This window comes from Dermochelys coriacea, chromosome 3, assembly GCF_009764565.3.
Source record: "Dermochelys coriacea isolate rDerCor1 chromosome 3, rDerCor1.pri.v4, whole genome shotgun sequence".
In the NCBI taxonomy this organism is placed as follows: domain Eukaryota; kingdom Metazoa; phylum Chordata; order Testudines; family Dermochelyidae; genus Dermochelys; species Dermochelys coriacea.
Genome location: NC_050070.1, coordinates 140,556,137 through 140,582,730, shown reverse-complemented (window position 1 = coordinate 140,582,730; position 26,594 = coordinate 140,556,137). Strand labels below are relative to the sequence as shown.

Here is a 26,594-nt window from a genome sequence, read left to right as displayed (position 1 = left end):
ACTCTCCAGATCAGCAGAAGTATTGCTGGCTTTATAAGACCTGGGGCTCATCAGACTATCAGCTGACCCATAACCTCAGTTTGGAGGTAACTGATCAGTCACAGGTGGGCTCCATGTCCCCTGAAAGGGTCACATATGGTGAGAAGAAAATGCAACTTTTGGGAACTCCCATTCAAGCTAAGATTCTTCAGTGGATCTCCAGGATAGAGCTGCACATTTTAGGGAGGGTGGGTCAGAGGGATTCAAAAAACAAAGATGAATTTAGCAGCTAGATTAAGGGTATTGTTGCATTACATACATACAACCCCAAGGGATCTTATCTCTGCAACTGGAAAGAGGGACCTAAAAAGGCACTGTTCGCACATTGAGTTGACTATTGCAAAAGGACGGTGCCATGAAACTTGTGGAAGCCACCCATAAGCATAAGCTCATGATAGGAATGGAAACACCAAGAAAAAAATAAACCAACAGACTTAAAAGCACAAATATCTAGGACAACAAGAGTAGAGCTCATTTCCAAATGCTTTTCTGACTGTTATATTAGATACTACACATAGGCACCCTATAAATACTTACAACAGATTAGACATAAAACATTTTTTCTTGATCTCTTTCTGCTCACTGTAGGGATATAATTTTGTAAAGCTTCTAATGACATGCTACATACTGAGGTCATCAATAAATTATAAAGAAATTACTTGCAGCCAGTATTACCTCAGAAGTGACTCAAACCATTATTTTATGTGAAACTCAAATTCACCATCCCCAAGATTTTAATTTAGAAACTTCTTTGACTTATAGGGAGAGGGCAGATTAAACTTTCATTAAAGTCAGTTTGAGCTCTAAAGTAATTGCTCTTTAGTTCATCTCTCCTAGTGTCAAGAAATCAAATCTGACAGGAAGAACATTTAGAAAAACAAAAACATGACATCTGTCAACTTCACAAGGAAAAGCAGTGAGGATCAAATTTATTATGGATGACTCAGAAGAATTAGCACCTTATATTAAAACTGCTCTAAATATGATGCCCTTTGAAGACTTAAGACAGTTGTTGGAAATCCTACTTTTACAAACTTACTATTAGATAAAGTTTAAAATGTCCCTAGATTCTGCACTAGAGCACCTTCAGTCTGAAAACCTGATTACTTAACAATTTAAGCCTCTCAACACCTCTGTGAGGTAAGCACAGTAGGTATTCTTTCCATTTTGCAGCTTGATAAACTTCTGCACAGAGACTCCTATCCTCAAAAAGGTATTTCAATAGAAGTTATGAACCTAAATACCTTTGAGCATCTGGGCCAGAGAATTTAAGTGACTTCCTTAAGACTACATAGCATGTTGGCGTTAAGAGTCCGATGTGGAATCCAGGAGTCTCGAAACCCTCAGTTCCAAGCACCATATCATACTACTTGCTTCTTTTGAAAGTTTGTTTTTAAATGTTTTGGCACCATGTGGTGTTTGCTGGGTACAATGTGTAGGCAGCAGCTCTATACTTTAAGAGAGCCCTGATTCAGTTAGAAACAGTCTTCACCCGTGATAAACTCAGCATCTAAAAGAAGTGCATCACAAGTGACAGTAAGCATTTCTTCAAAAGTGAACTGCTTATACATTCAGTAAAGAAGAACTATTCAGTATTTTTAACATTATAAAAGTATTAAGGGAGTTTTTTATTTTATTTTTAAAATTTAGAGGGTCTCTTGGTTTGGAAAACATTGCTAAGAAGAAAAGGCATCCGGAATTTAGAACTTGGTATATTTGATAGTAAAATAAAAGTAGACAGTAATATATGCTGAGACTGAAAATATTCAAGGTTATACAAGATCAGAAGGCAGAATGGAATTCTCCTGTCCTGGGATGGACCTGAAGGTCATTAGAAATTTCCTGCATCACTAAACAATCTAATTGGTGCCTGAAGAGAAAACAAACAAACCAATTCTTATAGAATTCCAAGGTTTCTGGAGCAATTATAGAATGGGGGAGGGGTCAGAACCTGGTTGTGCATTAAAATTGTGCTGGTTATATCAGACATCATGAATGGTTATACAGAAGCCTACTTGGGAAATGCAGGTATAAAGGAAATGTCAACTGAAGATTTAATTTGTTTTGAGGAAGTGTGTGTTGATGTAAAGAATTTTTCATTCAGACATATGTTTCTCCGAGATGGTATAGAGGCCAGAGGACCATGTCAATTGCATTTACTTAACTCTCCCCTCAAGAAGACTACAGAAGTTGGAAAGTTAGATGAAGACTAGTCTAACATTTTAGGTTATCTACTTGGGGTTTTGGTAAACACATGCAATTTCAAAAGCTTTGAGAGAGAGGAGCAGTAGAGGGAAATAGCAAGGCAGAGAGAAGACTTGCAACAGGAAATTTGTGTGAGTGGAAAAATTTATGAAGCTGACTCAACTGGATCAGCAAAAATGGAAAGTCAAATGGGAATGAAAGTGTTAGAAGTTAGGGCAATTCTGCAAAAAGAATTCCCAGCATTGTGTAGAAAAGTAGTGTAATCACAAGAATACCACAAGAAACAACTGGAATAACTGAAGAACCTAATCATCCAAGAGCAGGAAGTCAGGGAATCACAGTAGAGACTTGAAAAGAAATCTGCTGCAGATAATAAAGAGAAAAAAGTGTAAAACCTTTTCAGAAACTCCAGTTTCATGTATGTCTGTGCCAAAGGCTGTAGAATAGATAAAATCAAACTGAAGACAGGTGGGTCTGGTATTCCCATGAACTCCTCAAATTAAACTGTGAATGGGAGTACTGGAAAGCTTCTAGTGAAGGTGCAATTTCCATCCTGTGTTATACAGACAGATGTCAGACTAGATAAACTAATGATCCTTTCCGGCCTTAAAAAACAAACAAACAAAAACTCTATGACTCCTCTGGATGAAGGGAAGACAATCTTTATACCTGTTGGGGAAGGACCTAAGTTGCTTTATGTCTGCTGGCTGAGTCTGAGGTATTATCTACTTTCAACACTGTGCTTTATGCTAACAAATCAGAAAATGAAAGCAAGGAAAAGGCAAGCCTGCAAAACTATTCTCTTTCCAAGCCATATGTTAACACTGGAAACTTAATATTTTGGAGTCTGAATATTAAATCATGTAAATCCATATACGACTGGACAAAGAGCTCGTATGAGGTGCTTCACTGTGGTCACCAGAGGGAAAAGGATCACAGCACACAGCTTGAGTACCAGCATGGCATAAAGAAAAGGGTTCTTCTAGAGGAAGACAAAATTTAAAACCAGATAACAAATCAGATCTAGTGAAAGCCAGAAAGCACAGCAAGGCACACTGTTGGAGATGTTTAAGGACTCATTTGCCAAGGAAGTGATCATTGGTTACAATGCATATCCCCATGAAGGAGCACATATTTTCACCAGTGCAGCACAAAGGCCATTGAAAAGTAATGCTTCTCAACCCTGAGCACTTACACAGAGACAGCCAGAATCCTGGTGCTTCAGCTCCACAGCCCCATTCCAGCAAAGCCTTGACAACATTAAGTGTTTTGCTAGACTAGAGCTTAACACGGTGTGGGTGTGCCATCAACAGCACTACGTACCCCAGAGAGGATGTGGCTAGGCGTGGTGGGCAACCCATTGGCACACAACCCTGGACTATAAAAGGGTGCTGCTCTCCCCTCCCCTTACAGCTCCAGGAGGCGTTGGGTGTACCTAAGTTCACAAAATGCCTCCAGGACCTGAATCAAGTTGGTTCTGCATCTCCCCTTAGAGTCAGTTGCTTTATGAGTCCTAATACTGCCCATAGGAGAGAATTTAGTTGTATATCACATCCTTCACAAAGCTTTTTACAGTAATAATTTAGTAATAGGAATGAATGAAAATCAAATACTTTTGTGCAGGCTCCCTGCTTGCTCTGTCTCCAATCTCCATATCACGTGAAGGGAGTACAGTGATTTAAATGAGACAGCAGAAGCTCAGACAACAGCATTCATAAATCCTTCTTGCCTCCTTCTCCCTGCTTCACCTTGATTTGTTCTCCTCCTGTGGCCGTGAGCTGGGGAGATTACGCAAGCAACCATTTCACATGAGTAACCTGAACACAATGTGCCACAAGCACTGCTGAGAGAGGTAGTGCCACTGCTGTGTATTTACATACGTGCATGAACTCAGACATGACAAGCATTGACAGCAGGCAAATGCAAGCGTATTTATTGTGGACTTTAGGAGGTGACTAGTGGTAATTGCCATAGGGACAGTTATTCATAGTAACTTTGCAGTTCTAGTTATATATTAAAGAACTTCTTCTGACACATTGACATGCTCCAACTGCCCCTGCAACTTATGTGCATGAATCCCTTGTGATAAAATGCCAGTAGGCTCTGCCTTGTGAAAATGGACACACACAAAAAACATTAAAAAACACTGGGGAGGAATGGGAGAAAGGAGAAGTGTGACTGCTTCAACTCAAATGTATCTGAAATTAGCAAACTTTTTACTTCAAGCTGTTGCCACCAAAGTTGCAGGGCCTGTCTCTATTTATTTTAAACATCTCTAGAACATTTGCTTAAGTTAAGGAGAAAGTGTTGTCTTTGTCTGCATGTCAACAGGGCTGGTCATCTAAGCACTGAAACAGATAACTTTTTCCAATGTGCTTAAAAGAGCATCCACAGTGGTATGGCTCCTGTGTGTATCCCAGACCCTGACTCATCTCAAGTATTGGCAATGGTGGTAGCTTGCGAGGATAAGAGAGAGGCAAGACCATCTTGCATCATCCTCAGACGTGTCCAGCATTTGCTGATCAAAGAAAAGGTTATTAATCTGCTGGGTTTTTAAGGGGGGAGGATGTGAAATTGCAGGGATCCTAGAGAACCCCTCTAAGAGCCCCCCTAAAATCTCAAGAGTACTTGCAAACTTCCTTTTTATGCTTTAAAATTCCCATCATCATGGTTATAAGTTTTATGAAATCAAGTGATTTTAATTAAAGGGACATTAGAGTTATTCTAAACTAATCTTGCCAGGATCTTTAGAGATGAATGATGCTACAGGACTTCATCAGCTACACAAATGAGGCTCACCAAAATCCAGCCATCTCTGGGGCAGCACGAAGCAGTCATTCTTCCCCATTCACCATACAACACATTCAACAACACAGAACCACTGAAGCACTGAAATGTATGGCTGAAAGGGACCTCGAGAGGTCATCTAGTCCAGTCCCGTGCACAGAGGCAAGACCAGGAGATGTGAAGAATAAAGCTGCTTTTAGGCTGAAGTGTTGATTCCACCCCCTCCCCAATTATTGCATTGCTCAATTGTCTGAAAGTGTTCATCGAAGGCTATAGAGACATAGTGACGTGACGTTCACAAAGAAGGGAGCTATGTTAGAAGTGGGCATGATATGTGTGACCAGTGCCAGAGTACTCAAAGGGCAGAAAAGGTCACTATGCATCAAGCTGAGATAAAGCTGCAGTTCTGCTTACCATGGTGTTTAACAGAGTAAGTTATCTGGAGAGAATGTAGTTGTCTCTCTTATGAACCTTGAAGGTGATCTAGCCAGGTATTGCAGCTCTAGCTAATTACTAGAAGATGCGGGAACAAATTGTTACCAGTGGGTTTACTCAGGAGGCTAAGGAAAGGAGGATATAGCCCTAGTATATTCATTCAATGCTCTGCAGCAGTTGGCTGAGCAATTAGTGCCTTATGAAATAGATAATTTGATGAAGTTCAAGATTGTCTGTCTATTACATTTCGGAATCAAATACCAAACTAGTAGTATTATCATACCAGGGTACAACCCAAACTAATGAGCAGCTGTCACCCCTGCCCTGCAACTTTGGGTTCCTTACAATGCCTTGCTGAAGTAGCTCCCACCTGGGCCGATCACCAACAGCCTTCCAGTGTGAAGAAGTACTTGTGGCACCTTAAAGACTAACAAATTTATTAGAGCATAAGCTTTCGTGAGCTACAGCTCACTTCATCGGATGCATTCCGATGTAGCTCACGAAAGCTTATGCTCTAATAAATTTGTTAGTCTCTAAGGTGCCAAAGTACTCCTTTTCTTTTTGCGAATACAGACTAACACGGCTGCTACTCTGAAACCAGCCTTCCAGTGTGCAAACCACACCTTGAGTGTCAGTGTGAACTGCAGCCTGCCAGCTACACCCAGGCTCTCATCAGCTTCGGTTATACTGTAGCGTAACCCCAACACCCTTCCGCCCCCGAGTCCCAGATTTACCCCCAGAAATGTATGTTGTGTACTGCCTAGCCCTCTCCTAGACAGTGCCAAAATATAGTAAGTCTTTTATTCCTTAAAGGGAACAATATGCCAGTTTATGATCTCAAATAATTATTTAGACACCTCCGTTTAAACACACTGGATTAGATAAAACAGTAAATATGTTATTAACTACGAAGAGAGATTGAGTGAGTCTACAAATACATAACATAAGAACGGCCATACTGGGTAAGACTAATACCTAACAAACTATATCAGATTTAAGCAAAAATTTCTCACCATATGCTTTCAGCAGTTTTACTGACCAAACCCTAAAGATTAGGACTCCTCCCCCAGAGTCCAATGAATGCTTGCTTTGCTGCTTCAGGTGTGGTGATTGCGGGGGGAGGGGGGGCGCCTTGGGCTGTTTGTCCCTCCTTTTTAATGGTTTCAGTCCCTCTCTTGACAAACATTTTCAGCTGGGCACTAGGAGACAAAGGGTCTCTGTGGAAGGATTGTCCCCTGCTGGCTTCTCACTTGTCTGAGTTTTCTTTGTGTCCCTTCCTGCCTGATGACTATTTAGTGCTTAAAATGCAAATTAGGCAGAGCACACACTCCTTTGTTTAGGACAGACATATTTGCCAACCTCAGTTTGGACAGAGTTGTGGGGTTTGGAACATGTGTTAATAATGCCTTACAGGGAAATCTTATAACTTCATATACAATGTTGCTACACCTTTTATCAGGACAATGCTGACCAGCAAATTATGAGTTTTCAAATGATACCTTACTAGACTTGATCTATGCAAAATTACTACAAGAGTGTGTAAGGTGTGAACACAGGAGTATTGTCACTACCTGCTTCACAGGCACCAGTATAAATGGATTCCTGTCTCTGGATTATGAAGTTATGCTAGAGAGAAATCAAGCAGGGACATAGGCAATGTGAATCTAATGGCTTATTAGTGGGTACTGGACCACTATTCCAAATGAGCTAGAGGGAAAGGATCTAGCCAGTGGGGGAACTGGGTTACACAGTTCTGAATATTGTCAGTATAGGGCTTCATAGTCCGTGATGGGCAGGAAAAGAAATATCCTGATGTCTGAGGAGATCAGGGCTCAGCAGACCCAAGTGTTGTGTTGGAGAAGAAAGCATTAGGCTCAAAGATGACTGGGGAGGGAAGGCTGGGTAACAAGAGGCCTAACAATTGCCATCAATTTCTTATTAAGCAAGTGTGAAGAGTTCACAGCTTGGACCTACTGTTTGAGGCTGTTTGCACATTCAGGAAGACAACACCATATTCACATTTGGAAGGCTCCCTCTCCCTTGCAAATCACACAGCCATAAGTTCCAGAAAGGTGTTTAAAAAAAAAAAACAAGCTTAGATTCTGGAGCTCAATTCTGTAGCCGCAGAGTTGTGGAAACCCCAAGGATCTGAATAAGAAGCTAGATAAGTTTCCATCTATTTCATACTTTCTATTTCATCACATGCCTGTCCAGAGTCTGAATATCTGCTGGATCACCACTATCAGAGCCCACAAGAGGAAAGACTGCATTTTTTGAAGGTACCTGTTAAATTGTTTAACATATGAGCTAATACAGAGATTTCCCTCAAGTCCTGCAGTCATACATTAGCTCAAGGCATGCCTGTCAAGTATATGTTATATAAATAGGAGAGATGTAAAGCAGATACATGTGATAAAATATATACTTTTCAATTAACTCCAGTTCCTTTGTGGGTTTTGCACCTTCCGATGGCAAACTAACCAAGAGGCTGGATAGCTTGCATATTAGAAAAGGGTGAGGAAAACTAAAAGCAGGAAAATTGAGCTTTTGATCTAACTTATTAAAAACAAATATTCAGCATTCTTGAAGCACTAAATAATCCAGAAGTGTGAATAAACCCCTAAATCTCTAAGGAAAACAAATAGCTATAAATAATTGTTATGAAAGCTACATCAGCAAGGGAAGGGTTAATTTTGATTCTCTAAGCAGTATATGATAAAATACATCATGGAGTTACATAATTTCCATGAAAGGACTATAATAAATGGATGACTGGATCAGTTGTCCCAAATGTCTTTGTTCCAATTATCTTGATTACGTTTAATGGTATTGATATACAGTACACTTTAGTACAATCCTGGATTAGATTTTTAGTTAATGTAACATCATGCTTACAGCTCAGCTGCCCTCATATTCTGGGAAGATCCAATGACTACATTATGAATACATCCTTAAAAGAATGACATTTGACTTCAAAGTAGGTTAGAGTAAGTGTCAACACGAATCCTCTGAGGCAGGGATGCACACAGCTCCATCTAGCTTTTCAGAAGACAGAAGTCATATGCGACAGCCTCACATGGCATGCACTGTGGCATCTCAGAGCAAGCTTGGCATTAAAGGCATTTAGATAGAGGGTACTGGACTTCAATAACTTTAAGGTTTGAGTGAACCGGACCAAAGCCATGCCATACTAATGTTAATCAAGATAATGAAGTACCATGCTTCCTATCCTTCCCCCACTAGAACATCTAGGGTTCTGCACAAACTGGTCAGTGATAATTAAAACAAAATATGCAGGATGGACTCTACTTTCCCTGTTTTTTTTAATAATATATTTGATTTTGTGCCTATATTAGAAGCTGTATGGTACAGATTGAAGAAAAGGCAATGTGCATTGGGAGTCAGATTTTGCCATGCCCTAAAGCAGATATGCAAGAGATCAACACCCCTCCTCCTCCTCTCCCCTGTGCCACACACCCCCAAGGTCTATTAGGGAATGTCTACATGGAATTAGAAACCCATGGCTGGATTTGGCTAGAGCCATTTCCTGCTCACCTCACTCACCCAAGTAGCCCCAGTGGGCCCCTTCCATGCTTTAAGTCCACTAGAGCCAATGGTGTTACATAAGGGAAGAATATTGACCAGTTGAGTTCAATAGATTACTGAGGTGGGTAGGAGAAGAAGGTTTTAGCCCTTAGTTTTTAGCAGCCTGATGTTTAAAATTAAAGCACACAAAATCAGCCACATGTTTATATTCCCTGGACCCCGCAATGAGTAAAAGAAAGAATGGAGTAGTTGTCTCCTAAGAAGTCTTCAGTAAAAGAGCCACCATGTCCAAGCACACTCACTGATTTTACTGCACTTGTTTTCAGAGCACTCAGTGAAAGAACACTTTTCATATCATCCCTCCACCACATGCTTTAATTCAATGGCTCCTAACCTAGTAGTCTCAATGCAACATTGGTGGCTGTTATGTTTAGAACCTACAAACAGAGAACTTGGATAAAACCATAAATATTCTTGCTGGTACATTGAAATGCAACATAATTTATCGTTCTGAATTTTAAGAAGTAAACACATAGGAACGAAAACCAGAAAGAGAAGAAACAGGCTGCTCCCCAAGGCAGTGAGCTATTTCCCTTCCCCCATCCCTTAAGTAAAGCTATCCATTTCAGACAGGCAGTCTGTTGACTGACTCAAACCCAAATCACCTCAAGGCAAGCAGGGCAGGAAATCCCTCACACTTAAGGTGATACCTTGTCATTTTTTTAAATGAGTTTCCAATATGCCATTGGGGCCATCTTTGTGGTGGGTGGTTTGGTCCTGAGCTGATTGAGCATTCTAGACATTTTGTAATGCAAAAAAATGACATTTTGTTATTTGGTTTAGCTTCAAGATGTCAGATGAAAACAGTAATGGGCAAAATCTCCATATTGAGGAAGAGTCCATAAAGAGTTTGGGCATCAAGTTGGGAAGGAAGGAAAATATTGAAGAAGAGAGACATACCTTACACAGGTTTCAGAGTAGCAGCCGTGTTAGTCTGTATTCGCAAAAAGAAAAGGAGTACTTGTGGCACCTTAGAGACTAACAAATTTATTAGAGCATAAGCTTTCGTGAGCTACAGCTCACTTCATCGGATGCATTTTCATCCGATGCATCCGATGAAGTGAGCTGTAGCTCATGAAAGCTTATGCTCTAATAAATTTGTTAGTCTCTAAGGTGCCACAAGTACTCCTTTTCTTTTTGCGTATACCTTACACAGTATTGTTCTCTCTAGGTTGGATCCCTGCTTCTCTCACCAGCTATTCCAACCTCATTACCACAGTGTCTGCCCCCTAAGATTGCAAGGGCCTTTTCTTTCTTCTGTAATTTTACTTTATTACCCCCATCACTTACATAATTGCTATTTAGGCCTTGATTCTGCAGGGTACCCTATGGGACTGTGCACAGCCTTATTAGCTGCGAACATACAGCCTCGTATAGATCTCAAACATGTTACAACATGGTAATGCACTATCCCCTGTTTCCGGATGGGGATACTGAGATAGAGAGAAGTGACTTGACCAAGGTTACACAGCAGGTCAGTGGCAGGGCCAGGAACAAAACCAAGTGCACTGGACTGGGAGTCATGAGTACTATCTACTGGACCATGCTGCCTCTCTTTAAAAATGGAACTGGCTCAAGTGTGATTGCACAAGAGTCTCAACATAGCCTGGGCTTTGTGTGGGGGCAGGGAGTGGAATGCAGTGCAGGCAGGTAAGGCAGCTGAGGTGTAGGGGTGGGGTTGGCAGTGGGATGTCACAGGGTTAGTGTGGGAAGGTGCAGCACCCAGTGGGGTAATAGTCACATAGGTACAGGCAGGGCATGATATGGGAGTTCTAGGGTTTGGAGGAGTTGGGGACATGGTGGTAAATTGTGAGTGAAGGGGAGAAGAAGTCAGTTCAGTGAGACTGCATTGGCCTGGCAGGTTTGTACAAGAGTTGGCAAAGTAAGAAAAAGAGACATGCCCTCAGGTATCTGACATGGGCAGGTGTGGCCCACACAGGATATGGTTACACACTGCATTTGGGGTTTGATCCCATGTCCATTTGTCACTGCTGTCCATTCCTGAAGTCACAGGGGATTAATTTAGGGGCAGACAAACCACAGGGAACAGTTGCCACAAGGGAATAAGGGATCATGACGCACGAGCACAGTCAGCTCAGAAAGAAGTATTTCATCTCCCAGAGCCAGATAGCCCCAGTGCAGACCTATCTGGAGCCTCCTGGGATGGAGCTACTGACTGCTGAGGAGCTGGATGATTGGTTTATGGTGAAGCTTCAGGCCTACAGAACCATTCCCAGTGTGGGGGTGTTGGGTACATTCTCTTGTCTCTGTTGCACAGAGTATCCTGCAGAGTTTATTTATGTTAATTTCTTAAACTTTCGACAATTCTTGCTCCTGAAAACTGACTTCTACAACAACCAGTGTCAAAATCTAGTTGTTTGTATGTAGTTTGCGGGATTAGTAGATTGCTGGGTAGATAAACAGAGTCAGAAGCATTATGCACATTTGCAAAAAAAATAAAATTGTCAGTCATTTTTAAGGCATTTAAATCCCCAAATGCTTAATCAATTTTCTTAATATACTTGCTACCAATAAACAAACAAATCCCATATATTTGAAAGCATACAGGTCTTAAAAAGGGAATTCAATGGGAAAGTGATTGCAACCATAGCCCCTATTCCTACCATGTACAAATAGACTGCTACACACATGCATTGTAGAATCAGTTGCAGAATTAAGGCCTTTAATTATGGAAACAGTATCGCCTCTCTATAATTAATTCCAGGCCCAATTATACTTCCACTCAAGTCAATCAGAGTATTTGCCATAGATTTCAGAGGTAGAGGATTGAGCACACTTTAAAACACTAAATATATTCATTTAATTACAATTGCTAAAAGAGTGTTCTGCCTATATAGCCCTCAGCACGGTAGATAATAACCTTTATACTGTGTGTTCTCGCCTTTTTGGCTTACAATGCCTAATCCATGTCATGGTTCATTATCTACCCATATATCCTGAAGCAGCAAGGTCTATCACTCAGCTGTAATTCTGAAGTCTGAGGTGGCATTTCTTTTAGAAGTATATGTACTATCAGAATCTCCCTTCCATAAAGAGATTTTTTAGTAAGTGTCCTAAGATGTTGATTCTGTACTTGAATGAGCCATTTTGTTTTGTATTCCAATTTCTTTTAGATGTAAAAGACCAGATATAAACTCAGACACTGTAAAACATTATCTCTCTCATTCTGTTCTTGGTAACTCTCAAAAATTATATTAATATTGGGAATTCCATGCATAAAATCAAGAGGAAAAATGTTGCAGCTATTTTGGAAAAACATTCACTGTACACCAAACTGGGCTAATGGCTTCTGTGGAGTTGGTTCAGACAATGAATTAAACACATTCATACTGGTAAGCCATACAAAAAAGATTTCAACATTTCCAAATGTTACGTATGAGTTTGCATGTTATATATGAGGCATAGTGATAAACCTTAGGAAAACTTGTAGAGGAAAGTTGCTGCAGATGGCTCATATGCTTACGGTGAACATCTGGACAAATAACATTTGGGAATTAGATAAGGTACATCTACACTTTCATCGGTGGTGTGTGGAGTACAGACACCGCATGCCCAGCTAACACAGGTATAAATAGCAGTGTAGACAGTGAGGCACAGCTGAGGTGAGAGTGCCTGAGCCCCTAATATATTTATTTAAAAACATTTCTATATACACAACTAATAGTTTCTGTCTATAAAAGTGACCCCATTTGGTCTAACAGCAAGGGTTGAACTTTGTACTTTCAGCACTAAAAGCCTGATCCTCTCTCATTTGAGCGAAATCCATTAGTGAGTTACACTAAATGTGAGTGAAATACAAATTATACTTATGAAGATTTTCTAAAATACATTTACATTGTCACACACCCCCATGTGACAAATTCTTATTTGTATTCACAGGCCAATGAACAACAAGAGCAACTGCTTGGCATTCAGTTGGACTGTCAACAAAGTAGACTAGCCACATCCTTAAAATATTGGTATTTTTGTATAGAACTAAATATATCTGGATTCTCCCTAAGTATCTCTCAACCTCCTACCCACAAAACTCACATCTTTTCAAAATGTAACTAAAAAATGAACTTAAAGGGAAATTTATCACCATTTTAATTAAGCTACTGGATAAATTATCCCCAGATGTCAAGTCTCCAATAGACAGACAAAAAGCAATCATATTTAATATTATGTATCTCACAGTTACACACAAAAATCCCTCAGTTGATTTTTCTTAAGGTACAGAGATCATGGAATGATAAAATACGCAAGTGAATTAGTGATCAGTGGGTGGCAAGGTTATACATATGATGCAAATCGAAGAAAACAGCCTTTGGGAAAAGTCAGGAAAAAAAAAGTCTCACACTATCAGGTACAATTTCAACACTAGAAAACGGCTTTCATTTCATCAGCAGGATGTAGCAACCTCTCAAACCTTCGTTCAGAAATAATTTCCTACCAACAAACCCTCAGGCTTTTGGCAAAACTGGATATGTAGCTTTAAAAAAAAAACAAAAAACTTGCCTACTGTTGATTTATTTTCATTCAATTTTTCTTAAGACAGATGTCTGCTAATAATTATATCTATCACAACTATCCCTAAGGTACCCAAACATTGCCCAAATGAGGATTACACTGACAACATTTGGAATCCAGGCACTCAACTTTCACTTAACAGCAGATCGTAACCACTCATCTTTAATATAGAATTATACTGCATAGAGACTACAGAACTAAACCAGGACCCTGGAGCATTGCATGATGGGATTTGTAGATGCACTGCATCTCTGTACTGAACATGGAGTGGACACAGACCACATTATACAAATTCAGGCTAGCTTTGATCCATCAGTCTCATTTCGGCCACCTATGAATTATGTAGTCATTCAGTATAGTTGTTAATAACTTGGCACTCCAGCCTTGAAAACATGTCTCCCTTTCAATATCATTTATTAGGTGAGAACTTTACCTATTGTGCAAGGAGTCAATCCTGCAAACTCACCCATGAATAATAGTATGCATTTGAGTAGTCCCATTAGCATCAGATAGATTACTCGTACATAAAATTAAAATATGTGTAAGTATTAGCTGGATCAGAGCCTAAGTGAGTGTCATGAAGTAGCTGAACTGAGGTATGAGTGTGCAGTTAGATTTTTCCTTTTGGAAGAACTAAAGGAATACTCTACTGGAGAAATAATTTGCTAGTGACACATCTGGCTGATCCTGACTCTACATAAATAAGTCACACAGGTCTTATGGTACGAGTCTAAAATGCTTGAAAGAATAGGTGACCTCTCATAGAGGAGTTGAAAAAACATCGTAATAGATTTTACCAAAAAAGTAGGACACATTCGTCTGCAGAGAATTTACTATCTAACAGCCCATTACACTGTACAAACAGCAATGTCAGAAGCGTCAGTAGAACTGGTTGTGCCAAACATAGTTAAAACACACTTCAGGTCTTGCAGCGTATACTAGAACCTAGCCATCATCCCAAACTACAACTAATGCCTAGGGCAGAAGTTGGCTATGCAATTCTGAGGACACAGTTAAAATACAGGTTTCAGAGTAGCAGCCGTGTTATGCTGTATTCGCAAAAAGAAAAGGGAGTACTTATGGCACCATTAGAGACTAACAAATTTATTAGAGCATAAGCTTCCGTGACTACAGCTCACTTCATCGGATGCATTGGTGGAAAAACAGAGGAGAGATTTATTACACACACAGAGAACATGAACAATGGGTTTATCTTACACACTGTATGAGAGTGATCACTTAAGAAGATAGCCATCACCAGGCAGCGGGGGGGGGGGGGGGGGGGGGTGGAAAACCTTTCATGGTGACAAGCGAGGTAGGCTAATTCCAGCAGTTAACAAGAATGTCAGAGGAACAGTGGGGGGTGGGGTGGGGGGGAGAAATACCATGGGGAAATAGTTTTACTTTGTGTAATGACTCATCCATTCCCAGTCTCTATTCAAGCCTAAGTTAATGCCCCTCTGCCATGTACATTGGCCAAACTGGACAGTCTCTACGTAAAAGAATGAATGGGCACAAATCAGACGTCAAGAATTATAACATTCAAAAACCAATTGGAGAACACTTCAATCTCTCTGGTCACTCGATTACAGACCTAAGAGTGGCTATCCTTCAACAAAAAAGCTTCAAAAACAGACTCCAACGAGAGACGGCTGAATTGGAATTAATTTGCAAACTGGATACAATTAACTTAGGCTTGAATAGAGACTGGGAATAGATGAGTCATTACACAAAGTAAAACTATTTCCCCATGGTATTTCTCCCCCCCACCCCACCCCCACTGTTCCTCTGATATTCTTGTTAACTGCTGGAATTAGCCTACCTTGCTTGTCACTATGAAAGGTTTTCCTCCTTTCCCACCCCTGCTGCTGGTGATGGCTTATCTTAAGTGATCACTCTCCTTACAGTGAGTATGATAAACCCATTGTTTCATGTTCTCTGTGTGTGTGTGTATATAAATCTCTCCTCTGTTTTTTCCACCAAATGCATCTGATGAAGTAAGCTGTAGCTCACGAAAGCTTATGCTCTACTAAATTTGTTAGTCTCTAAGGTGCCACAAGTACTCCTTTTCTTTTAGTTAAAATACAGTTTGCTCCCATCTACAAAGCAATCAAACCACCTTTTAATCTTTCTGGCAGCCATTGCCATAGGAGGATGAGAGAGCCAGAGGTTGTCTCCCAATTGCTTTTTTTGTCCTAACATGAAATGATCCTGCTGCAGAGAGTTGTCACATTGCAAGTAAGTGCCCAAAGACTAGTACCAGGCAGCCGGAGCGTAGGAGGTACTAGCAACTTGTGGGCAGAGGTGAAAGTAAGACGGTACGGTGTACCGGCAAGAGCCAGTACACCATGCCAGACCGGACTGGCTTCCCCAGGCTGGCGCCACCCGAGGCCTGCTGCTGGAGCCCCTGGGGTAGCAGCAGCAGGGCTCCGGCTGCGCTTTAAAGGGCCCTGGGCTCTGGCTGCTGCAGGGAGCCTCAGGCCCTTTAAAATGCCCCTAGGGCTCCCCGCAGTGGCCAGAGCCCCCGGGCCCTTTAAAACACCCCCCAAGCTCTGCTGCCGAAGCCCCGGGGTAGCAGCGGCAGGGATCCGGTGGTGATTTAAAGGGCCTGGAGCTCTGCTGTGGTAGCAGCGGCCAGAGCCCGGGGCCCTTTAAATCACCCCTGATCCCTGGGACTCCCAGCTGCCTCTGCAGCTGAGAGCTCTGAGGGTGATTTAAAGGCCCCAGGGCTCCCAGCCGCAGCCAGAGCCCTGGGGCCTTTAAATCTTAATTTAAAGGGCCTGGGTATTTAAAGGCCCTGGCTCTTCTGGTTGAGGCCATGCCTCCTGCTCAGGACTCCGGAGTACTGGTAAGTCCTTTAAGTTACTTTCACCCCTGCTTGTGGGAGAAGTGCAGGCAGGTTGGTAAATCTCGAGAGGTATTGCCTCAGGTGGCTGATGGAATGACAGTGCTAGGGAATAGCGTTGAAAATGAATGCTTTCTCCTGATATTCCTCAAGCTAAATTTAAGCCAAAACCCTGTAAAAGTCCATGTTACAATGAATGTTTGATTACTGGGCATGCAGCATTGCAGCCTGAAAGTACAGAATTGGTTCCAAAGAGGGAAATATTTTTAAACAAGTTTTGAATTTCTCAATAGCACCATGTTTGAAGGCTATTCTTTCTCATGTACTCATTAGCACAGACTTATTGGTTATTTTACAGGCTATTTCTCTTGGCTTATTATGGAGTTTTTATTAACTTTCTATTAAAGAAATTTGTGTGCTGTGTAAAAAGAGGCTTCAAAGAAACATAAAGACAAGCCTGAGGCTAGTGCACTGGAGAAACGTTTTACTCAAATGTCTGACAAGAAAGGCAGATGGCAGCTGAAGGCAGATTTTAAGGCTGTGCTGTCACTATTGGTTTTAATAGCCATAGAAACTAGAAGGCATGCAGTTTTAGATACTAGTGAACTCAGCCTACCTCAACTTGTAGAGTGGGGGAAATGGAATGTGTGTATGCAACTCCAGACAAAATTTGATATTTGTCATCTGCAGGGGTGACAGTCTGGTCCCATTAACGCCAATGGCAAAATTCCCATCAACTTCGGTGGTGCTAGGATTTCACTCAGGTGATTTAGAAAAAATAAAATGCTATTTATCAAAAGGCAATGTATAAAGCTGGAGGGGGAAAAAGAAAGATTTGTAATTGGAGGAGGAAGACACTAATGTTATTATAGAAGTGCTCAAAGACAATACCTTGTTGCATCAAAAGCAAGAGGCAGTGCAGACTGCTCAGTGTGGCCAAAGTCTAGGCAATTTTGGCAGGTTGAGACACTAACCATTCAGAGTGGGTTTTCACAAAAAAGAAAGCAACAGAACCTAAAGGGAAGATAAACAGTACTGTATTTTTGAATAGTACAGTTTTTTTCTAACAAAGGGACCTGTGCCTCCTATGTGAATTTCTGATCTTTCTCACCTTCCTTTATATTAGGGAGGGAGTAAAGGTCAGGGTTGCCTCATACTTTCAGATTTCACTAGTTTCCCCCATGTTAGACTTTCTTAATAGTTGTCTGAAAAATAGTACTTGATTGTTCATTTAGGCAGAGAGGCAGATTAACCTCATCTTCCCAGCTGTAATCTCTTCAGAAGGAGACTGATTCTCCTTTCTACATTGAAAGAAGTCTTTCGAATGGGGAAATTAATTTAAGAGGGATCTTAAGGTGCCTCTTGGGGCTCGCTTTTGTTTGAGCTAGGACCATATCATAATGGGAGGTCTGCAGACAGGGTGTCATTTATTTGCAAAGGAAAACATCCAGGGAAACAGCGCAGAAGAGAAAATTAATCACCTTAAAGAAGAGCTGTGCGTTTTTAGAATACATGCAACTGCCTTGTTTCCAGCCAGTATCATTGCTGTCAGTAAAGGAAGTAATGGGCTTTCAGAGTCTGAGGGTAAGCTTTTAGTGTGTAGCACAACTTAAGGTTCCAGAAGAGATGCTTGTTGGCTCAGATGAAGATATAACGAAGTCAAAAACCAGAAACAATAGGGGTTCATCTTAATAAGTCTCCAAGAATTGAGAAGACTTTGAAGTCAATCAGTAAACTCTCATCGAGTTAAACGAGAGCGGGAACAAACCTAACATTTTTACTTTTGATATTTTGATGGCTTTTCCTGTGAGAGTTCCAACTTGTATAGCCAGCATGTAACATTTGATATCAAAGAGAAGGCCTGGTTTTCACTTAATCAATACTTTGCTCCATTAATCCCTTTCAAGTTATTTTCTTTAGATCTTGCCATTATAAGGTCCACTCTTTGTGAAGGACTTCATACCAAGTGGCAACTTGTGATGTATTCTTTATTTTCCTCTCATTCCACCGCTAATTAGCAGATCAAAACATAGAGGCTAAGAATTAGAGCTGGTTGGGAATTTTCCATCAGAATTATTTTCTGAAAGAAAATGTAGTTTTCACAAAATCAAAAACCTTTCATGGGAGAACTTCAATTTTGCCAAAATGTTAATTTTCCATTGGAAAAATTGAAACAAAAGATTTCATTTCAGGGGGGTTCAACCCAAATTGGAATATTTTGGTTTGTTGAACCCTTAATTCTGAGTCAGGTCAATATTAAATTGCATTTCCCTATTGTGCCACATTGCCCCATGGGAATCGTAGTTTGAGCCCACATTCCCTCCTATGGACTGTGCTCCTGGAAATAATACAGCTCCCATGATGTAATACGAATTCTCCTCTGACCAAGCTGTGTGGTACATCATGGAAGTTATGTAGATGTAGGCGCATCATAGAAGACATAGTCCCACATGGGAGGTTGGCCCATAGGAGATAATGGGGGCCCCAGACAACCTGAACTCTCACAAGTCTCTTGTATATTAGAACCTCAAAGATATGAGCATCAGAGTGACAGATTGGCCGGTCAACCAGACATAAAGTGAAAACAAAAGTAACCAATCAGGCAGCAGCAGACCCCCCTGCCCTCCCCCCCCAGCAAATATTGTATTGTGCCTGTATTACATCTTAAAGGTAGGCACATCTGGGCTGCCTGTCTAATGTTGAACTGACTCAAAACAAAGCATTCCAGGTCAATTCAACAAACCAAAATGAAAATATTTTGATTCAGAAGGTCAGAATGTTTTGTGTTGATTGAAAATGAAGAAAAACATTTTTACATTTCCAAATTGAAGTTTTTCAGACTATTTTGTTGTGTGAAAACTTTTAGTCTCAACTTTTCATCTCAAAAGCAAAAGTTGAAATATTATAATTTCCCAGAGGATGGAATTTCCTGAATTTCCCTCACCTCTACTATTAATATTTTAGGCTGCCAACCCTGTGAGGCATAATCCAAAAGGTCTGAGGACAGGACTGGGAGCTAGGAATTCCCAAGTGCTAATTCTACCTCTAACACGGCTTCTCCTCTCTAGCCTTGGACAAATCTGATTGCCTCTGCCTCCACTTCACCAAGTGTAAAATGGAAAGAAAGTTTGTTTCTAAATCTCACGTGTGTGATTTGTAATGTTGTCTAGTGACCTGATTCTGCAAAGATTTAAGCATCTGCTTAATTTTACATGGTGTGAGCAGTCTTGCTGACTTCAATGGAACTACTAAGAGTGAGTAAATCATAAGAACAGCCATACTGGGACAGACCAAAGGTCCATCTAGCCCAGTATCCTGTCTTCCAACAGTGGCCAATGCCAGGTGCTTCAGAGGGAATGCACAGAACAGGTAATCATCAAGTGATCCATCCCATATCACCCATTCCGAGCCTCTGGCAAACAGAGGCCAGGGACACTTCAGAGCATGGTTTTGCATCCTTGCCTATCCTGTCTAATAACCATTGATGAACCTATCCTCCATGAACTTATCTAATTCTTTTTCTAACCCTGTTATAGTCTTGGCCTTCACAACATCCTCTAGCAAAGAGTTCCACAGGTTGACTGTGCGTTGTGTGAAGTATTTCCTTTTGTTTGTTTTAAACCTGCTGTCTATTCATTTCATTTGGTGGCCCCTAGTTCTTGTGTTATCAAAAGGAGTGTATAACACTTCCTTATTTACTTTCTCCACACCAGTCATGATTTTATAGACCTCTATCATATTCCCCGCTTAGTCGTCTCTTTCCTAAGCTGAAAAGTCCCAGTCTTTTTAACCTCTTCTCATATGGATGCCATTCCATACCCCTAATCATTTTTGTTGCCTTTTCTGTATCTTTTCCAATTCCAATATATCTTTTTTGAGATGGGTGACCAGATCTGTACGCATTTATTTCTACCTTTTGTTTCCTATCTTTTAACCAGTTACTGATCCATAAGAGGACCTTCCCTCTTATCCCACAACTCCTTCCTTTACTTAAGAACTTTTGGTGAGGGATCAGGTCAAAGGCTTTCTGAAAATCTAAGTATACTGTATCCCCTGGATCACCCTTGTCCACAGCTTGTTGACTCCCCCCAAATAATTCTCATAGATTGGTGAGGCATGATTTCCCTTTACAAAAATCATGTTGACTCTTCCCATCATGTGTGTCTGATAACTGTTAAAGAACAGAAATAAGTTAAGTTAAACATGTTAAATTCTCAGAGACTATTTCCTGAAGTCCCCTGAGGTGCCGGGACTCCTGCAGCCTTGGTTCGTAGTATAAAATAATTTGAATATTAAAAAATACATATTTCATTGCAGGAAGGTCCTTTATGAGCCATGTATAAGAGTTTAGTACATTGTGTACAGTGTAAAATACTCTAATAAAAATGTGATAATTAAAACCTAATACCATCAGCAGAGGTAACTCAAAGTGTAACTGACTTTACAAGCATTCACAACAGTGGTTTTCATGAAGTTAAGGGACAGTACTTTACCTTTGCAGCGGAAAGGCTAATAATGTGCTGATCTTTTTCATTTGTGACAATCTCCATGACACTAAATAAGTGTCCCAACAATTTCCCCACTGGCTTGGTGTTTATATTGGGATGCCATAAACGGAGAACTTTATCATCACCTGTGAACAGAAAATATCCATGACCCATTCTGTGTCCAACATGCAGACTATCGCAAAATAGATTCGGAATAGACAGCCTAGTTTTCAAAAAATGGCTGCCAGGACTGCAAACACAAATCCTGCTTAAATCTTTGTATTTTTCATACCAAGGGCTTGATGCTCAGTTGCCTCTAGACCCTGTTACACTGCTTTAAACATACATAACTCACTCTTTAAGGCCCTTTAATATTGCCAAAGTGGTGAAAAGGTGTAAATGAGAATCAAGCCTTTTGTACCCATCTGTGCAAATGTGATGTTTGCACACAAGTTAGGAAGCCACTTTTGAAATTTGGTCCTCTTATTATATAGTAGTTTTTTCCTGCTAATTATTTCAAACATTTCCAGGAAAATCCAAATCAACACCAACACACCTGGATTTTGGCTCAGATACAAACCCCAATGCTTAAACCAGCTGCCCTGAAAAGTTTGCTATTTTTCACATGCCTTTAAAGAGAACCTGGGCCCAATTTCAAACAGACATTAACATATTTATGGTGTGGCATCAAAATCATGCCAGATTTATGGCTTTATTAACAAATACTGAGAAGCCTTTAGCACCATATAAAAATCAACTTAACCCTTACTAAATAGCTTAATGACAGGTTTCAGAGTAGCAGCCGTGTTAGTCTGTATTCGCAAAAAGAAAAGGAATACTTGTGGCACCTTAGAGACTAACAAATTTATTAGAGCATAAGCTTTCGTGAGCTACAGCTCACTTCATCAGATGAGCTGTAGCTCACGAAAGCTTATGCTCTAATAAATTTGTTAGTCTCTAAGGTGCCACAAGTATGCCTTTTCTTTTTACTGTAAGGAGAGTGATCACTTAAGATAAGCCATCACCAGCAGCAGGCGGGGGGAAAAGGAGGAAAACCTTTCATGGTGACAAGGAAGGTAGGCTATTTCCAGCAGTTAACAAGAATATCTGAGGAACAGTTGGGGGGGGGAGAAATAACATGGGGAAATAGTTTTACTTTGTGTAATGACTCATCCATTCCCAGTCTCTATTCAAGCCTAAATTAATTGTATCCAGTTTGCAAATTAATTCCAATTCAGCAGTCTCTTGTTGGAGTCTTTTTGAAACTTAAGACACAAAACCAGTTACAACTTGATAGTTATCACTAAGTTTTACTTGGTCACTCCAAACTTGAAGTAGAACTCAGAGCAAAAACACATGTATCAAAACTGGAGGACATTCACACAAACGTCAGAACCAAGTCAGCCAAATTTCACACAGCTTTATTTGTTATTTACTTTGAGAAGTATAATCTTAAAGCTTTTTAGGAAGAGACTGCACAGATGCATTGTCCTTTAGACCTGGGCCATTCAGAGTATAAACTAGTGCCTCTCCCAACCTGCTCTACAAACACACTACACAGAACAACAACTCAAAGTCACCCTCTGCCTGGATTTAGTTCTATTAACAAAGAAAACAAAAAGATAGATGTCAGCTCAAATCTTTTTAGGATTCTTCTCTGAGAACCACTTCATTCTCTCCCCAGACAGCCACTCCATTCCTCCTTTATACCTAGGTGGAGCAATAAGTCATCTGCCTTAGTGAGCCAAAAGAATGCATGTTTCAGAGTAGCAGCCATGTTAGTCTGTATTCGCAAAAAGAAAAGGAGTACTTGTGGCACCTTAGAGACTAACAAATTTATTAGAGCATAAGCTTTCGTGAGCTACAGCTCACTTCATCGGATGCTGTAGCTCACGAAAGCTTATGCTCTAATAAATTTGTTAGTCTCTAAGGTGCCACAAGTACTCCTTTCTTTTTTTTTAAAAGAATGCATATAAACCTTTTACAGCTGGATCAACACTTAACCAGGTGGCAAGCACTGTCAGCCTATAAATATAGTGACTGGTCTATTGGAGTATTCCAGTGCATTCATTCGGCATTGTTTGAAATAATTCACCAAATTGCTAAATTATACAAACAATCCGGATGAGAAGACACACAGTTTTAAAGTAAAGTTGGTTTAAAGTTTTTGGGAAAAACATAAGTCTCCTAGCAGATGGAACCCAATAAAATGAAAATCACAGAAGACATATTCTGGTCCATAAGAAACCAAAAGGGGGGAAAAAAATCTGTCATCTGGTAATGAATCAGCTGTGTTTCAGCTGTGGCTTTTTAGAGTTTAAATTAGGCCACTATGGGTTTGTTACATCATATTGGTCCTTTCTCCAGCCCTTCAGTGCCTTTTAATTAGAGTGGGGACTAGTAGAGGGGATACCAGGGATCAGTTCTTGACTTGGTTAGTGTGTAAATTTGGGTAAGGAAAGCAAGGCCAAGGAAGGGCATCTGTTAAAATGGAGAAGAGAATGTAACTTTGTAAATGATTTTCAGATAAAAGGTGCTGTGCATGTGGAAAACAGTATTTATCATTAAATTTGTAGGTCCAGTTAGGAGACACATGAAGGGATAAGTCTGTTCATTTTTCCTGGTTCATCAGGGAACCGTCAGACCTTAGCTGTCAATATTACTAACCACTGGTATATAATGCAATGATATGGTCACACAAATGACTGTAATTGCCCCTTTCCCTTTAAGTCACCACATAGTTGTGCTCCACAATCTAGGATTTCATTTTTGAGAAGTTAAGTCTCTTGTCTTTAGGCACAAAATGTGAACCCAGAATAAGCTGATGCAGGGATGTCTGATTCAGAGTGCAAGTAGCCTGAACAAAAGCCCTCAGAGCAGAAGGAACTGATCCCATTAATCTCAATGGGGTAACTCTGAAGCCCAAAGACAACTGTTCACAAGTCCAAGACAGCTATTTCGCTACTAGTTGTTTTATCAGAAAACACCAAGCTTTTGGGTTATCCATTATTGTTGATGCAGTGACACATTGATACAGGGGTGCAGTGGGGCAGCTAGTTGTTTTCAAGGGTTGCTAGGGAGGAAAGTCAATCCTCACTACTGAATTTAAACTTGTCTCCACCCCACCCATCACCAATGGGGAGGGAAAGAGGAGATGCCACTGCTCCCCAGTACCAAGGACACTCTCCTCATGTTTTTGAACATCTGCATCTATCCCCCCATGCTCTCCAAAACCCCAGCTTCCCTTCCAGGGTGACCTCTCTGATGGAGCGAGGTGACCGCAATACCAACATTTGCAGTATATAGGGAATCTGAGAGCACTATAAAATAAACAGATTTGAATATCAAAACACCACAAATTATATTGTATTATGATAGTGCCTAGAAGCCCCAACCTATACTAGGGTCCCATCATATTAGTTTTGGCCACTCTCACATAAATTTCCCAAAAATGCTCATAGTCCTAAATAGACGAGGCAGACAATGGGTTGGAGAAATAAATATGCTGCCCATTTTACAGATTGGGAAACAGAGGCAGAGAGAGACTAAAGATCAATTTTTCCCAAGTGCTCAGCATCTGCAGCTGGTGCCAGATTTTAAAGAAAGCTCAGCTCCCGTTAGGCACTGCAGTGCCTAACAGTGGCCCATTGTTCTCAGTGGGAATTAGCGACCAATTAACAGGCATTTGAGGAGACTTTGAAAAGCACAAATGGCTGTGAGGTGCCCTCTCCCACTGAAGGCCAATGGGAGCTAGGCAAATAGTTGCCATTCTGCCTTTAGAATTCTCCCTCTATGCCAAGCTTCATCAGAGAAATTACCCAATACACCCTTTTAGTTAATTTAATAGTTCTTTTGAAAAATACAACCCTTACTAGACCCAGGTCACACAGTCAGTCAGTAGCAGAACTAGAGCTTTGAACCCACTGTTCCCAAGTACTAAGACAGTACCTACTGTGACAAAGTTCCTCCTCTGCCTTGGTGGGTCCTGCACTTATTGGCGGATTTGCTCGCCTCAGAGATTCACAGTAGCCCTCAGTTTGGCCACTTTTTGTGGCTCAAATCTGCCATTCACCTCAGGTAACCTCATCACTGGCCAGCATGGGGAAAAGGAAGGAGAACAATCCCACAGTCTCTGCTGGTCACCTAGTGGGTCGGGGGACAGGCCAGGGACCTTCCCCTGTGGTGGGACCCACAGTCCAAGTCAACTCCTCCTGTATCCAATAGGGAGGTGGGGGGATGGGGTGAAAACCAGGCCGGGCCCACCCTCTACTCCATGTTCCAGCCCAGGGCCCTGTGGATCACAGCTGTCTATAGTGCTTTGTGTAACACCTGTGTGGCAGCTACAACTCCCTGGGCTACTTCCCCATGGCTTCCTCCCAACACCTTCTGTATCCTCACCACAGGACCTTCCTCCTAATGCCAGATAGCATTTGTACTCCTCAGTCCTCCAGCAGCACACCCTCTCATTCGCAGCTCCTTGTGCACACCTCACTAACTGGAGTAAGAGTCTTTTTAAACCAGGTGTCTTGATTAGCCTCAATTACTTCTAGCAGCTTCCCAATTCGCTATAGGTGTTGTAATTAGCCTGCCTGCCTTAATTAGTTCTAGAAAGTTCCTGAGTGTTCTGGAATAGTCCCTGTTATTTTACCCAGGGAAAAGGGACCTGCTTAATCTGGAACTAATGTATCTACCTTCAACCGCTCTTTTGTAGCCATCTGGCCTGACCCTGTCACACTACTTACAAGACCAGCCTTCCCTAGAGAGTGAACTGCTTGTATTTGAGTTCCTTAAAACTTCTATTTTTGAGTTTACTGAGTTCTGCAGCTGAAGTCCCAGTTGGCTGCAGCATCAGGGACCTTGTTGTAGATTTTAGGTCCATCTTGCCATAGAGTAACAAGAGGCCTTGTTTATAATGTGTTCAGGAGCAGAGCACTCAGCCTGCAGATTGCAGGAGGAGTACAGGAGGGAGGGACTCTGGCTGATAGCAGCCTTCAGTGAGTGGGACAGTAGATCAGGTCTCACAGACAGAGCAAAGAGCAACCCAATTGTGCCTACCTTCAGAGTTCAATATGAAAAAAATAATGCTTTAAGTGACAGTGGATGGGGAACAGCAGACTGCCTCTGAGCAGGAAGAGTGCCCCTCCCATTACATTTCTGAAGATGAACAGGAATGGGGCTTTCTAACACCACTACTCTTTATTCTCTGACAGTGGCAGCAGACGAAGGGCAGGGAGGAAGAAGTGCTATGTGTATCCAGGGCCCCAACACAGAGAGTTGCATGAGGCTAAAATCATTAATGTCTATTATGCACTCTGGTATTACCATGAAGAGCAAGTGCCACAGAAAAGCCTATCAATAAAATCCATTCAATGTTGATGTGTTTGCTTAAGTGCAAGGGGTTTTGTTTTATTGCTATTTCAATTGGTCAGTTAGTTTTAGTTCTTTTTTGTTGCTTATGTTAAATAATAAGGTTGATTTTTGGATTGATTTTTAGGTTGTTCTCTCCCGTTTTCATGAACTACTGCTCTAATGATACCTGGCACTGAAGAGATATTTGCTATCACCACAGCTACAGCAGAGTTACAGAAGCTCAGCAGAACACTGGGAAGAACGATTAGTTCTCTCAAAGGTCCAGTTATGCTTTTAGGATCAAATACCCT

The 26,594-nt window shown here is 41.0% G+C and overlaps 1 protein-coding gene and 1 long non-coding RNA gene across 3 annotated transcripts in view; one reads left to right on the top strand and one right to left on the bottom strand.

The window, feature by feature from the left end:
- WDR64 (WD repeat domain 64) overlaps window positions 1–26,594 on the bottom strand; it is a 146,420-nt gene that overhangs the window by 60,342 nt on the left and 59,484 nt on the right. The window contains 1 exon segment of the mRNA XM_038395210.2: window positions 20,941–21,080. Coding sequence (XP_038251138.2) covers window positions 20,941–21,080 — 140 coding nt within the window.
- LOC122459430 overlaps window positions 1–26,594 on the top strand; it is a 124,197-nt gene that overhangs the window by 86,761 nt on the left and 10,842 nt on the right. For both annotated transcript variants that reach the window (XR_006280133.1, XR_006280132.1), the window contains exon 3: window positions 26,429–26,563. This is a non-coding gene — a long non-coding RNA (uncharacterized LOC122459430). The remainder of the gene's footprint in view (window positions 1–26,428; window positions 26,564–26,594) is intronic.